Source organism: Phyllostomus hastatus, unplaced genomic scaffold (genome assembly GCF_019186645.2).
Source record: "Phyllostomus hastatus isolate PE091 unplaced genomic scaffold, TTU_PhHast_1.1 phas_scaffold_317, whole genome shotgun sequence".
Taxonomy (NCBI): Eukaryota; Metazoa; Chordata; class Mammalia; order Chiroptera; family Phyllostomidae; genus Phyllostomus; species Phyllostomus hastatus.
Genome location: NW_025334023.1, coordinates 19,358,354 through 19,374,571, shown reverse-complemented (window position 1 = coordinate 19,374,571; position 16,218 = coordinate 19,358,354). Strand labels below are relative to the sequence as shown.

General features: G+C 34.9%; 1 protein-coding gene across 2 annotated transcripts in view; it reads left to right on the top strand.

Moving 5' to 3' along the window:
* SLC36A4 (solute carrier family 36 member 4) overlaps positions 1-16,218 on the top strand; it is a 46,081-nt gene that overhangs the window by 15,473 nt on the left and 14,390 nt on the right. Inside the window, exons 2-8 of one of the 2 annotated variants that reach the window (XM_045818096.1) lie at positions 681-804; positions 1,899-1,989; positions 3,190-3,278; positions 4,579-4,674; positions 6,489-6,573; positions 11,432-11,656; positions 13,623-13,721. In XM_045818096.1, coding sequence (XP_045674052.1) covers positions 681-804; positions 1,899-1,989; positions 3,190-3,278; positions 4,579-4,674; positions 6,489-6,573; positions 11,432-11,656; positions 13,623-13,721 — 809 coding nt within the window. Of the gene's footprint in view, positions 1-680; positions 805-1,898; positions 1,990-3,189; positions 3,279-4,578; positions 4,675-6,488; positions 6,574-11,431; positions 11,657-13,622; positions 13,722-16,218 lie in introns of those variants that run through there. The other variant, XM_045818097.1, reaches the window with a different exon arrangement.

Here is a 16,218-nt window from a genome sequence, read left to right as displayed (position 1 = left end):
GATAAATATTTTTTAAAAGATTTTTATTTATTTATTTTTAGAGAAAGAGGAAGAGAGGGAGAAAGGGAGAGAACATCAGTCGGTTGGGGGCCGAGCCGGCAACCCAGGCGTGTGCCCTGACCTGGGGTGGCAGAGGCGATCTTTAGCTTTGTGGGAGGGCACCCCAACTAAGCCACCCTGGTCAGGGCTTTTATACTGTTCTTGAAAATTAAAGTAAATTTGAAATTATTCTAAAATAAAAAGTTTTAAAATGTTACATGTCAATCATTTATTCCCAACTAGATCATTATTTAAAAATATGATTATTACTTATGTGTTCAATATATAGTATGGTTTGAAGCTAATGAGATGAAAATTCATTTGATTATCTCTTCATATTTCTCATCCCATAATTTTATGATCATTTAGTGTAAACCTCATGTAGACAAAGCAGAAAGTTTTGCATTGAATACTTATGCTTTTCACTTTGTACTGCTTAGTCCAAACAAAATATCCAGCAAATAAATCTAGTTGTTTCTTTTTAAGAATACTAAAACTCAGGGTGTTAATGTGAATTAATTTAGGGTAGAAATAGTAAAGATGAATGCCAGTGCTATGTTCTCCTTAAAAAAATTAATTTATACTAGCTTTAGCCCAGCTTTTAAAATAATAGTGAAGTGCTTTGTTTTTTCTCTTTAAAGACATGGATGTAATGAGGCCCTTAATCAATGAACAGAATTTTGATGGGACATCAGATGAAGAACATGAGCATGAACTCCTGCCTGTTCAGAAGCATTACCAGCTTGAGGGTCAGGAGGGTATTTCGTAAGTGTTATGGTTTATATGTCTCCTTTTCTTTTCATTCAGTATATATTGTGTGATCACCTTGTCCTGGCGAGGCACTTTACTAGGTACTACAGGAGACACAGATGATAGACGTAGTCCCCGCCCTCAAGGTATTTATAGGCTATTTGGGAAAAAATACATCTAAATTACAGAGCAGTGTATGGGGCTTACTGCAATGATGATACATTTCAGATGCTATGGACCTTGAAGGGAGGTCTGACTGAAAGGAATAGAAATTTTAAGAGATGTTGCTTCTGAAATGGTTAGGAATTAGATGGTGGGAGATGGGTAGTAAACCCTTTATGCAGTGGAACTTTTTTAAACCTTTTTCATTATTTTATCATCATTAATAGATTTAAGTCCCTATTCCAATGGTAATTTAATGATTAAGCAAAGTAACATCATAATTGATAAGAAAATAATAGTATAAACTAAAAAATTTTTAGCAGACATTTTTATTTCATAAGTTTGAAAGTTGTGCTATTCTTCCTAGTTTATTTTTTTCATGGTCAAGAGACCTCCTTCAAATGTCTCTTAGAAATTTTTATTAGGTGAAGTCCCTTAGGGAGTTCATAAAGTCTAAAAGTTAATTAGTATTTATATTACCTGATGGCACACATTGTTTTAAAACTTGCATGTTTTTCATTTAATTGACTTCTTCTTATGCTGATCACAGATCACAGATCAGGTAGTTTAATACTGTGATTACATAGACAGTGTCAATAAATCGATGTCCTACCAGCCTAGCTGTATCTTCAGCACGATCCTGAATATTACAGCAACAAAGAATCTTATGAGCAAATTATTTTTTCTTTATGACTAATATGTTCAAAATAATTTTACTTAAATATCTCATATAATCTCCATAATAACCCTCTGTGTTTTAGTTTTTAAGTGGCAAAGATGGAACTTGAACCAAATAATAACTTCTGGCCCATTTAAGGTCTGGTTGAATGGAAATGATTCCATGCCTAGATTAATTTTCAGTTACCTCCCAATGCTAAAATCATGATGGTGTGATTTTAATAGCTTTTGTTCTAAAATGTTTAAATCTTACAACTTTTACTTTTCAGATTTTTACAAACTCTTATGCACCTTCTTAAAGGAAATATTGGGACCGGCCTTTTAGGACTCCCGTTGGCAATAAAGAATGCAGGCATAGTGGTAAGAATCTCTAGTTAAGATAGTTATCAGTCTTAATGTACAGCAGAAATCACCACATATTGTCACTTGGTCTTGTCACCTAGAACATGGTCAGTGACAATTAGTAATCATTTAGCCATTGTATTGATAAAGTTATATGAACTATGATAATAGTACCTATCAAGAAATGACAATTAATTACTTTTTCCTACTTAATTAATATATATTATTTGACAGAAAGATCATAAAGTAGTATTTGATTTTTTCCAGGTGTGTTTATATCTTGTTATTCTTGGATTCTCAGGGATTTAAGCAGTGTACTCATATCAGCAAATACATTTATAGAGCAGATCATTTGTATTAGTGAAATTTTATAGTTTTTTAGATTCAGAATAAAATACATAGTTTTCAGGTTTAAAGAACAATAGTTAAGGAAAGGAATAATATCTTTTGAAAACAAATATTTAAAGTATTATTAGGACTAATTATTGTAATTTTAGAAAATCTAGATGGGGAGAATTCACTTATGAAGTAAGTGAGATTATACTCTTTTCTTAATCTTTTTTAAACAATGAGCTTTCTCAAAACAGTTTTAATTATCATCTTTCCCTGCATTTGACTTTGCCCATCCTAATTTAGACAAACTTAAAAATTTCTGATTATAAAATATGCTTTGACAGTATTTTGTCTATGTCTCAATAATCCAGGAGTAACTTTCATTATAGTAATAAATACTTGAAATTCACTGTGTACAACTTTTTCAGATAATTATTTTCTAGGCTCTGTTTCTCACACATAGTAAGTATTTACCTGGCAGTCTGTAGAAGTGGATTGCCCTTAGTCCCAGATCCATACAGTGCTTTTTTAGTCATTTAGATAATGATTCATAGTTGCATGTAATTACTATGGTGGGGCACTGGTAGTGACAGACTTGCCATCTCATGTTAAATGGGATGTTGCATTCCATCCCACTTTGTTGCAAATGTATACTGTGTATTCATAGGTTTAGATAGCCAAGATGGAATCATATGTGGTTAAGTGTTACTGAAATTCTTTCTGTATCCAGTTTATTAGTTTTCCCTTATACAAATAACTATTTAACCATTTTTCCAACAAATATTTATTTACTGCAAATGAGTAGTTTATTGTTTCATTGCTTATAAGGCAGCTTAATTTTTGTGATACTTAAATATTTAAACCCTATATTTTTTTTCCCTATAGCTTGGACCAATCAGCCTTGTGTTTATAGGAATTATTTCTGTTCACTGTATGCACATTTTGGTACGTTGCAGTCACTTTCTATGTCAGAGGTAAATGTGGATTTGTTAAGTTTATTTATTTTGAAGCTGTGTAGTTATTTAAAGCATTGGGTAGTCATATTTTAATTCTGCTTTGCAACTACCACTTATATTTCTTGTAATTTGTTATATAGACAAGTTTAAGATAATTTGGAAAAAGGTAGCATTTCATATGATTAAAATCTAGTCAAAATCTATTTTTTTAATTGATTTTAAAAAGAGAGAGGAAGGGAAAAAGAGACATCAATTTGTTGTTATTCTTATGTGTCCTGTCCATTCATTGGTTGATTCTTGTATGTGCTCCCCAGGGATCACACCCATAACCTTGGTGTATTGGGATGTCCACTGAGCTACATGGGCCTATTTACTTCTTTTAAAATATAGCCTTATTAGTGAAATCTGGTTAGATATATTTACTTCTTTTAAAATACAGTCTTATTAGTGAAATCTGGTTAGATATATTTACTTCTTTTAAAATATAGTCTTATTAGTGGAATATAATGGTTTATTTAGTGTAAGTGAAAAAAATCAGGAAAGATATATGGGGAAATGAAGGAAGCAGTACTGCTTTTAGTTAGAGTGTAAGGCTCTCAATTTGTTAGTAATTCATTTTGGGATATAATGACTTCGGTGTTCTTCGGTGATATGTGGATTGGTAGTCTATAAAATAATATTTTTTCTTTATCTTGTGTCATGAAATGCTTCGACTGGACAATGGGCCAACTTTTAAAAAATAATTATTGTCTAATCTAGTAAACTAATACTCAAATTTTAACTCTTTGTTGTTACTGTTTTAAATGTTCTTAGAACTTTGGGCAAGTCAATTATGATCTTTAAATAACAATGTATACTTTTAAAAAATGGGAGAGAGAACAGGAGAACTAATACATGCCTCTTGGCTATTTTGAGAATTAAATAAGCTATATATGTGAAAATATATTATAAAGCCTTGTATAGATGTATAAATAATGCTATTCTAATAATGAAATAATTGAGGCATGAACAATGTAGTTGATGTTTTTAGGTAATTGAAATGTTTAAATCAGTAAAGTACAAATGTTATGTCATATGAATTCTACAAGTATATAAGCTTTCACAGTAAATAAAACTAATATATTGGGAATAGGACATAAAATATTTAAATTTCATGAGACATATTTTAGGAGTACGCAGTCCTTGAAATTTCAAAATCTCCTCTGTCAGAGCATAGCTCTGTATTCATTTTTTCTCATTTATATGATGTTCTTTTCAAGGGGAGGATTTATGAACCAACTTAATTTTTTTCATGTACATGTATGTTATTACATTACAGGTTTAAAAAGTCGACATTAGGTTATAGTGACACTGTGAGTTTTGCTATGGAAGTAAGTCCTTGGAGTTGTCTTCAGAAGCAAGCAGCATGGGGACGGTAAGGCCTTGCTGTATTATTAACATCTGGTTATTGAAATTACTTTAATTTTAAGTAATATAGTCTGACAAGATCCTAAATAGAAGTATGATAAAGTTTGGGGAATAAATGTAATCTTTAGAGTTAAACAGACTTGGGTTCAGATCTCAACTCCACCATTTTTCAGTTTTGTGACCTGGGTCAGATTATCATTTTGTTTTAGTTACCTCATTATCAGATGAGTTCATAATAATACTTGCTTCACAGGCTTACTACAGTAGTTTAGATAAAATGGTATTTATAAAGCACTGGGCTGACCTGTGGTATAAGCATGTTCAGTGATTTTTTAAGTAAAGGAAAAGAACAAGAAAAAAGTTAAAATGTTATTTCAAATAAAATTATACTGTTTAGCTACATGCTTACAAGACATCTGGAGCATGTATTTCAGCATGCTGTCATTGTTTAAATGTAATTTGTCATTGGTGGGCAAGGCTAATCAAAGTCAGATGAATACAGGCCTGGAAAAATAAGCACAGGCAATCAACAAAATGCTGACTATGGTACAAATGATATGTGCAGTGAAAATTAAAAGGAGAAAAAGATCAGTGTTAATAGAGTAGTTTATGGTTAAATATGGCCTATCTAGGATTTCCAGGAGTTTAGATTTGTTTATGAGCTTCTCAGTTCTTGGTATGCCAAATAGGAGAAGGAAGAAAACAGTCTCATGCCCTAGGGCGTTGCCCCCGCAACTGTGTCTTCATACTCCTGCTCCGGTCTAGAGGCAGCCTTGTCTGCTTTTTCTATCAACAAAAATGGCTTTCACAAGGAAGGGGCTGGAGTGATTATTGCTGGGATACTAGAGTCCAGGGTGAATAAAGAGATGTTAAGGGAATACTTAAATGCAATTCATCAGAGAGAAGAAACTTGAATTCATTTCAGGGTACCAGGGTTACTTACAAATCAGATCCCTGAGGAGCCATGGAGAACTGTAGAGATATGGCAGGTGAAGATAAAGACAGGAGCTCTCCTAGTTTCCAGTGGCAGAAGGAAGGTCTGTAGTTTTGTGGATTTGATTATTTGACAGCTTGACATTGATGGTCAAACAAGAGGCTATAGGGAATGAATAGGTGCATGCTATTATAGTCACCCACTGTTCCCAGAACAAAATTAAGAAGTGTGGGCTGTCTATTGACATGCAGGCAAATTTGTAACTTGACAAACCTCCATGCCCAAATAATGCTCATTTGACTGGTGATATCCCTTCCCCATTCCTGTACACTATTTTGTGTATCTGGAACATTCTATAGTATGTCATTAAAAAGCAGGACACAGCTAAAGAGGTCTCTGATGGTATGATTTAGGGCCATGTCCCTCTTACTCCATGTTCCATATTCTTATTAGTGATTTGGTCATAGAGACTGTGCTCATCATATTTGCAAATGACATGAAGCTGGGAGGGCTGGGAAACACACTGGGTTGATCTGGAAAAGGTCTTGAGAAGTAGGAGAGATGCACTTAATCTAAAAGAAGTGGTGTTCTTACTAAGTCATTTCATAAGCAGATACTCAAACTATTGAATTTCAGAAATGATGGGAAAATTTTGGCCTTTTAACTTAATGGAACATTCTTTTGCTCAGTAATAACTTGAGTGACATACTGATCATAAGTGTATGATTTTTGAGAAAATAAATATTTTAAGTCTATTTCTTATTTTAAGGAAGTGAAAAGAATAATGTACACTACTACAAAATGTTTTAAAATAGTTGAAAAGAGAAAATACAGATTCACATTTCAGCAGCTCTTATTAATACTCATTTGAGGGCATCTCTTTTCAGGAGTGTGGTTGACTTTTTTCTGGTGATAACACAACTGGGCTTCTGTAGTGTTTATATTGTCTTCTTAGCTGAAAATGTGAAACAAGTAAGTACTTTTCTCCTATTACTGAAGTCATTTTCTTCCAATGCCATAGTAATAACATCGTGTTTCCTCTGAGTGAGCCATGGTTAAATACGCAGATGTGTTTCTTTCCTTAATCATGTTCCTTTGTAGATTTTCCTTTTTGCAAGTTGGATTTTTGTTATTATTGTTGGTCTTATTTTTCTTGTTGTTATATCAGTAATGCTTGTTCTTTCATATCAGAACAGGACATAATTTCCTGATTCTTAGCTACTCAAAATTTAGATACAGATGTTTGGGAACATACTTTTTATATCGATGTTTTATGAGGACATATGTAAAGCTTTAGCCAGCAGCCTAAAAAGTGAAGTAGAAAAGTGGACATGACTAAAATCCAGTAATTGTTGCTATTGTCTAAAAATGCACGTCCAGAAATGTACAGTGTTCTGTAATTCTCCCCATATTGAATTGTTTGCTTTGAGAGGAGGTGGTCACGGTCTTAGCAGAGACTGTCAATTTGAACAAATATGCAAAGCACTGAAATAAAAAAGCTCCCCTGTCAGAACAAGGCCACAGCGCATTTCTTTATGTGCTTTCACTGGCAGTTCGCCTTTATTATTCTTACATTACACCTTGCTCTTGAGTTATTTTAATTAGTCACACTGGTTAATTATCTACATGTGCATGGTGCAATGGTAGGCATTATACATAGTAATAATTATACATAGTAATAATATGTAGTACTTGTCTAGTAGTTATTTTAATGTAAAATTATGATGTGAATGTTTTCTAAAGAACCCATATATATACAAGTAAGTCCTATACAAGTAAGTCCCAAGACTCATTTTTCTAAGTATAAAGAATTCTTCATTTTATATTTAGATAAGAATTGGCAAACTTTTTCTGTAAAAGGCCAGATAATAAGTATTTTCAGTGTTGTAAGCCATATGGTCTCTATGTCATCTTAGCGATAGACAGCAATGCATAAACAAATAGGTATGGATGTGTTCCAATAAGATTTTATTTGCAAAAATAAGCCAGGTTTGGTCTGTGGGCCATAGTGGCTTTAAAGTCACTAGCTTAGATTTCCAATGTTGGAAGGCTCACCAAGTCAAATCCCCTTTTTATTAATAAGGGAGTTGATGCTTTCATTAGCATTACTTATTATAGATGATGTGCTTTTAATCTTGCAATTATCTAATTGCACAAGTTGCGCTTTCCTAGGACTACTGACTCTGGTGAGAGGTAGAACTGGCAAGACTTACCAGCCATTTATGTGCAGTGCAAACGATGCCTCTCCAGGGCTGTGCAACACGGTGGCAGACTGTTGTCTCTTTATCATCTCCTGAGAGAGCGATCGACAAACTTGATTTGAATTTATGGATAATAAATAAGGCTAATAATGCCTTGTCATCTTATATTTATAAGCTGTGACATATATCACTTAATTTTTACAACTACTCTGTAATGTCAGGACTATGCTCATCTTATGAATGAGGAAACTGAGTCTCACAGTGTGCACACAGTGTGACCTGAGTCATGGGGATTGGGCTGAAGTCCAGGTCTCTGACAGCTGCCACCCAACATATTTGTTGGCCATCATCAGACAGAACATCGTCTGCTTTTAGTCGTGTGTGTACGTGTGTGTGGTGCAAAGAGTATATGAAGTACATAAAGTAAGTCTCTGTAAGCTCAGGATTGGTAACTTTTATAAATTATTATCAGTTGCTTCCAAAGTTAAGTAGAATAATTTAACTCATTTGCACATATACTAGAATACCAGGTAGAAAAAGTGATTTGGAGGTAAAGAGATTGCCTGTTATAGATAGAAAGATGAAAGTCCTTTTGAGGCATAGAGAGCAACAGGGAAAAAGACATTCACTGAGACTTGAGAAAAGTTGAAAGGAACGATGAACCTGTCACCTCAGCAGAGCAGGCGGGTGGTCACTGAAACTGCGTCGTCAGAGATTCTCACTCTCTGTGGAAGCATTCTCCTGTGTTTGATAGCAGCCTCCAGTTGTAGACACATGGGCTGATTGAACCTTACCAATCACTACTGCTAATATAGATAAAAACTGCAAGATTTATTACTGCCTTAATCTACACAAAATTGAAGGTGTGGTATTTTATCAAATTAAAGAATTAAGGGTTTTGTTATTGTACAGATGTGTGAGCCTCCTGCTCTGTAGCTGGCATATGGTTGTTTTTGGTCTCATGAAGACATGGCGGACAATTGGCAGGGTGAAAAGGCCATAGATCTTTGATGACTTAGCCTATTGTGGTTATGGCTCCTCTCTGCTTACTCTCAGATACTTGAGAAAATTTCAGACAGATAAAGTAGTATACATGGGCCTGAAGAGCGGGGAAGGGATATTACATTAGGAAAAAAACGTAGCAATACTGAAGACTTGGTATGGGCCTTAGAGTCAGAAGATCTGAATTCAAATCCCGGCTCTCTCAGTTTTAACTCACACCTTGGGCACGACCCTTATCTCTGATCAAGCCTCAGTTTCCTTGTTTGTAAAATGGGAATAGTAACAGAATCTCCCCTTGTTCCTCATAAACTTATTGTGAGGCTCAGCTCACAAAAGGTTTGTGAAACACTGTCAAATGTGAAACAGCATACAAATGTAGGGTAATATGGCTTTGATTCTGATTGTAGCTTTGCCGAAACACATAATCTGTCTTTGGAATTTTAACCATTAAATTACCAAATACTTGAAAAGTTAATAAGTAGTGGTGTTTAGTAACTTTGAGCTCTAAGTGGAAAAAACTGAATTTAGTAATTTTATTTTATAATATTTATTTCAGTGTTTTGCATTTTGGTAAACATGTGAGATCATAGGAAGTCCTATTAGATTGCCAATCTCTGTCTCTAGAGGGCACCAAAGGACTCAAATGTTTACCTGAATCTTGCTCTGGGTATGTATCTACATTTTTACTTTATTTTTTAATCCTGAAAATTTTTATAACTGTTGTTCTGCCAAAGAATACTAAATTATTATGAGATATTTGTGATAGAATTAATTTCAGATTCCCAAGCACCTAATGATTCAAATAGCCCTTTTTATAACTGTAACTGCTTTTCTCTTGCCAGCTATCCTTGTTAGAGCTTAATACGGATCAGTATCTAATCCAATTATGGTAGTTACTTCTTTGATGCAGAAGTATTTGGTTCCAAATAATTCAGTTACTGAGAAAATTGAGTAAACAAATAAAATATCTTCTCAAGAGCCAACTAATGTGAATTACCAATTTAGCTTCTATTTCAAATTATAGAAAATTATATTATAAAGTTTTGATGGTTAGTTATAAGATAAATGTGAGTTATGCATTTCTTAAATGGTACATGGTGCAACCAGAGAGTTTGTTAGTCCAGTATTAGTAATGGATTGTCTGTATGACTTGAAACTAGGAGATATGTTCCCTGCAGTTGAAGATGAGTTGTGCATTTTCAGTTGCACTAAATGTTGTGTATCATGGATTTTAAGTGTAATTAAAGGAAGCACATGAATTGTTGATCATATGAGAATTCATTTTAAACTTCTGATTTGTTGGCCTGTTCACACTGACTATATTTTGAGATGTTGGAGTGAAGGCCAGGTGGTTACTTGAGCAGCCTCCCCGCCCTGCTTCAGGGTGGCAGTTTTTTGGTCAGGTTAATTTGTAGTGGTTGCAAGTTAGATTCTGAAGTCTCAAGCCTAGGTTTGAATTCTAGAACCAACACTTACTGGCTTGATATTATGTAAGTTTTCTTTCCACTCCTTAAACCTCAGTTTCCTCAACTATAAGTTGAAATTAATACTACCACCCATTTGAGATTTGAATGAGATGTTGTACAGACTCATAGAAAGTACTCAAAAGATACTTGCTGTTATTACTCTAGGGTCTGGTTCTTAAGAATTTATGTGTCCAGAGACTTGATGGTGTCATTGTGTTCAAAGGAGACTACAGTACTGGGGGCAAATGGGTTTCCACTGGTGTTTAAATTGTGGTGTGATCTGCCTCTGTTGTGAGTTTTTAAGATCATTTTTAAAGTTCTCTGTCATTTCCTTTCTATTTTAGTAGGTTAAGTATGTAGTTAGTTGAATCTGAGACAGTTTTTCATATATGGATCTTATAAATCATTGTATTTATTTTGAAAACAGTGTTGGTTTATAGAAGTAGCTGAATAAATTTTAAAGGAAAGTTGATTTATAGAAGTTTTTTGCTTTAGCAAAATTTGTCTGAATAAATTTTAAGGTAAAGTTGATTTATTTTGTAGAAGTTCTTTTGCTCTAGCAAAATTTTATCTACTGTCTAACATATGACCGTGCATGAATTTAGTGGATTCTCAATAAATAATTACCGATATGATGATGATAATATATAAGTGATTTATATAACAATTTTAAAGCTATGGTTTCTAAATTTTATTTTGCCTACTGCACATTTCTAAGAGGTACTTAGAGCTTTCTATTCTGAAAAAAAAAAATAACTCGATGTGCATACCAGTGGCCATTCTGGACAAGAATGCTTCCTCCTTTCATTATCTCAGAAGCAGATTGAGGCTTTGCAGGGATCATGAAGCATCATGTTGGTCACAAAGCTTCAAAATAAATTAGTAAAACTATCCTTGTAATTTTCTACTGAACTACCTGTTCACAGTGTGATAAAGGAAGATATTTTGCAAAGAAAGTGATCCTATTTTAATTATCCTTAAATTTGATATATATATGTATATATATATGAAGCTAGAGTATTTTGAAAAATGCAAATTGTAAAGGACTTTTTATCATTGAGTATATAGATCATAAGTTTCTTTATATATCACTTGTATGATTATAAGTTGATGGCAGTTTCTCCCCTCCCCCTTTCTGATTCTCTTGATAATCCTATGTAGGTTCATGAAGGCTTCCTGGAGAGCAAAGTATTTGTTTCAAATAGTACCAGTTCATCAAACCCAGTTGAGAGAAGTATTGACCTAAGGATATATATGCTTTGCTTTCTTCCGTTTATAATTCTCTTGGTCTTCATTCGTGAGCTGAAGAATCTGTTTGTGCTTTCATTCCTTGCTAACATTTCCATGGCTGTCAGCCTTGTGATAATTTATCAATATGTCGTTAGGGTAAGTATAACAAGTTTTTCCTGTCATATGTTTCTTAATAAGTAAATTCTTTGTTTCCTTGGGAGGTGAAAGTAATGACATGGGAAGACCCCCTATTTCATAGGTGGCACAGAGCAGATAATTAGTACACTTTACTTTCCTTTGGGAGGGCTCTGCTTATTGGGAAAGCGAATGATGTAGAGGTTTAAAGGGTAGGCCTTGGAGTCAGATCTGTTGATGGATCTTGGTGAACATGCCTGCGGGTTCTATGGCACTGCTTCAGGGGATGGCGGTACCGACCCCGTTAAAGCTGTTGTGGGATTTAGGGTCATGCTGTGGTACAACTGCCTAACATGAAATAGAACCTATTAGTGTTTTCTTTATTCTGTTATGTTTTGAACCAATCACAGCAGATGGGAGTATAGATGTAATTTTATAGTTTTATTTCACTTTTGGACCTTTATTTGGTGCCACCACTGTGGTCCACTGACACTGCACTAGATCGTAACCTCTTTACCCGAAGTATGTAATAACCTCAACCAATCTTATTGTTTATGGCCTGGGCATTCTCATCCTACTTTTCTTAAAAGAATCTGTGGATGGGATTCAGGAGAACTGAAAACTCCTTAAAATTAGGTGCAAGATTTAGTATTTCTCTGTGTATATATGTGCTTTCTACTGAGCAGCTGTAAAGCTTTCATCTTGCCGGGGGGCCAGTGGCTCAAAACAGGTTGAGACTCCCTGTTTCAATCTTCCCTGATCCAGTGCATCTTATGCATTGCTGCTGAAGTAGGTGTTCTAAAATCTCCAATAGCTATTTATTACAGACTCTTAGATGGATGTATGTTTTATTTCTTTCCCCGTCTCTGAATTCCACAACTTGTAGATTCTTTCTTATAGCATGTAAGAGTGGACAGGGACAGGTAGGAATATTTTAGGGCTTTCTGGAGTTCATGGTCCATTGGCTGCAGAAGTGAGAATCAGTGGAGCAAAAGTAGAGGTTCCTTAAATGGAGGAAACGGTGTGAGCCTTGAATAACAGTTTAGTGTTATCACATGATCCAAACACTCTAATACCCTTTTTATTCTGACCCTAGCTTATGTTTTTAGTCATATGTCATCATTAATCACACACTTCTACCTAAGTTTCTGATGTTCTAGACCTCTCTCCCAAATTATCTGTGTGCTTTCACATTAGGTTCTTAGTTCATCCTCTTATCCTGGCTTTGAATTCCACTTTCAATCAGATAAAGCAGAGAACACAGGATGGCCAGGAGAGTAGGGACCAGACTTGGAGTAGCTGGAAGAAGTGGCCACTGTGGAGCCAGAGATCTTGCATAAGATGTGCAGTTCGTGTGAGTTTCCAGACAGCGAGAGTTGGAACAAGGCTGTGAGTCAGGCCCAAGTAATCGAAGCCAGACTCAGGACATATGCACAAGTGATAAGGTTAAATGCCAACTGTCAGGACAAAAACTGAAACACTGAAAATGGGGAGACCTGTACTAGGGAACAGCACAGAGTCGTGAGGTAGAAAGTCTAAAGTTAGGAACTAGGTATCACAGGGACTGAAAGCAATGAAAATATAGTGTGGAGAATGGATTTTGTTTGGCACCATCCGCAGTGGTTAATAACTCATTAAATGGCTCTCATCTCAGCTCTTGATTATGCTTATGCATTTCCTGTTGTGGCAGGAGCCATACCCAGTGTGAACAGCCTGGGACTTGCAGGTGGAAACAGGTAATGAGGATCATTTAGCTCAGATGTAATGTGTGGGCATGAGGAAACCAACTGCTTTTGGCCGTGAAATCCTAACAGCTTGGCTACATTTAACATAGGATGCTGAAAGTGTTTATTGAAAGAATTATTTCTTTTTATAATATGTACTTGCTCTTGTGAAGCTCGGAAGTGTATGATTTTGCTTTTCTATTTAAAATTTTTTAAAATAAGTATAGATGTAACTTGCCTTATTTTTTTCTTTCTTTCTCCAGAATATGCCAGATCTCCACAACCTTCCAGTAGTGGCTGGTTGGAAAAAGTACCCACTCTTTTTTGGTACTGCTGTGTTTGCTTTTGAAGGCATAGGAGTGGTAAGGATTTAGCTTTTATTATTTTTTAGAATCTTAAGTCAAAACAAAGATTTATGTACTAAAGCCAGATTAAAAATCTATGTTTTTTTTTGTTTCTATTACCTTTATTTCTAGAATATGGTTTGCATTTTGGTATGAGAGACCTGAAATGTAGTTTAGTTCTTCCACTAACCAAGTTTAGTTTAGACATATCACTTAAACTCTCTAATTCTCTTTATCTTAATGTGTAACATAAGGACATTAGATTAGATGATTTTTAACATTTTATTGTGGAAAATTTCAAAACACAAAATTTAGAAAATATTTTGATGAACTTTTATGTAAGCATCACCTGACTTCAAAAACCATGAACTCACAGCCAGTGTTGTATCTATATTCCGTCTCCTCTGCCACGGCTGGGTAATATACAGACAGATCCCAAACATCATATTGCATAGACTAGATGATTTGAAGTGAATTAACAGTGTTATGATGTTACTATTTCATAAGAGTCAAATATATATTCTCCCTTTAGATTTGTGCATATCATTTGTTTTGAAAAATAGTGTTATGCTAATACCAAGAGATATAGCATCCTGAGAATTTTAAAGTCTTAAAATTCTGTGGAACGTTGGCTCTCAAACTTAATTTGTTCTGGAAAACTGTTTGAGAAGCAGTTTGAAAACCGAATCTCCTTTGTTTGTCTCCTGAGAGACGAGTGACTGATCGAATCATACAGGTGTTGGCGCGAAGGGGTTGTCGGGTAGAGAATCGAGACCTGAAGTTTTTGTTAGACAACCGAGAGCTTTTTTTCTGTGACAAGTTGGCTGAGAACCTGAATTGTTTAAGAACCAAGATGGTCGAGAACCAAGGTTTAACTGTATTTTCATTCAAGATGCTTCCAGTTATTTTAAAGCCTGGAATGTGTAGATTTTTGTAAGATATTGCTGTCTACTCCTTAGCTTGTTTCATAGTCTGATGGTTTGTTATGAGAGTAAAACCACTTATAAACATCTACTTATATGAACCATGACAAAATATATCTAAAAAACAATTTTATACCCTCTTACCCTGAATTCTCTGTTAGAGAATTCTCACAAGTTCTTACAGCTCCATTTATCTAGTTACAGGCATATTTCGTTCAGATGTTCATTTCTGTCTTTACCTCCTAAGCTTTAGTGAATGGCTGGACATTTCCAGTTTAGTGTTGTTTCTCTGACATCTCAAAGTCAACAGCTTCAAAGTCTGACACATACTTTCTTATGCAAAACCAGCTTTACTTCCTCACTTCTCTACTTCTTCAGTTTTTCAGTTGCTTAAGGTTGAAACATTGGGTAATTCTTTTCACTGTCACTGGTTTTCTCATTCTAGTCAGTAATTAAGGCTTGTTGATTCTTCTTTCCTGTTTCCCCAAATCTGTTCCATAAATGAGATTATATGTAAAGCACCAGCAATGCTGCTGGACACAGTGTGGGCCTACGTAAATATTCATTTCCTCCCCTTTCCTCTTTTCTCGATTCACAGGCACCATTCTTAACCATGGCCCCTTATTTCAGGTCTAGATTATCCCCAGAGCATCCATCTTGTCCTCTGTTCTCTCTTTTTATTAACCAGTTAATATTTACATCTACAGAACCAGTTAATAATGGTTCTGACCTACCTGAAAAGTGGAAATAAAAGTTAGAGTTATTACTAGTGTGTTTTATAGTATGGTCAAATCATACAGCCAAAATCTCTGAAGATTTGCCTAACTTTTCAGTTAGTCTTTTTTCTTTTCCTTTACTTTTTTTACATAATGAAACTAGTTTGTTCATCTCACTAATAGACAATAGATACAGGTGGACAGATACAGAAAGAGTTACACAGCTGTGTATACATGGATGCTATACATACATTTGTTCTCTTGCACTGTCTGCCAAGAGGCCCTAGAGACAGTGATACCCCGGTAGCAACAAGCACACTGAGCACCCAGATCTTGATTTCTAAATATCATTGCCAACAAAAAAATGAAATTTCTCTGGAGAAATGGCTGATTTTGTGCTGAAGCAAGGAAATTCAAGATGAGTCTGGAGCATCTTGTAGTGCCAGAAAGTATGAAAGTGCCTAAAAAATAAAAAAATGGAGTCAGGTCAAAGGGACACGGGTACTAACCTGATAGAACGACCAAAGCTGGGACAGCCTGAATAACAAAATAAACAACAGTGTTTTGGACTTTTACTCAAAGTATGAGTAAAAAGAATGAACCCATACTAATGCGAATAAACAATTAAAGAGGTACATAATTTAATCCAGTAAGGGGCATTCTAAATAATTTGTGTAAGTCTCCCCTCCAGGAGGGGTAGTTTAATCCCCCCAAGTCTCCAGAGTATGGGCTGACTTCCAAACAACAGAGTAAGATGAGGAGAAGAAAAGAACTTTAAAAGCAGAGAAACCTGGCCAACACCACCTCATCCAGATGATGGAAAGTAACGTCACCCATGATAAATTGCATTGATTAATGCGATTTATTGCATTAGGG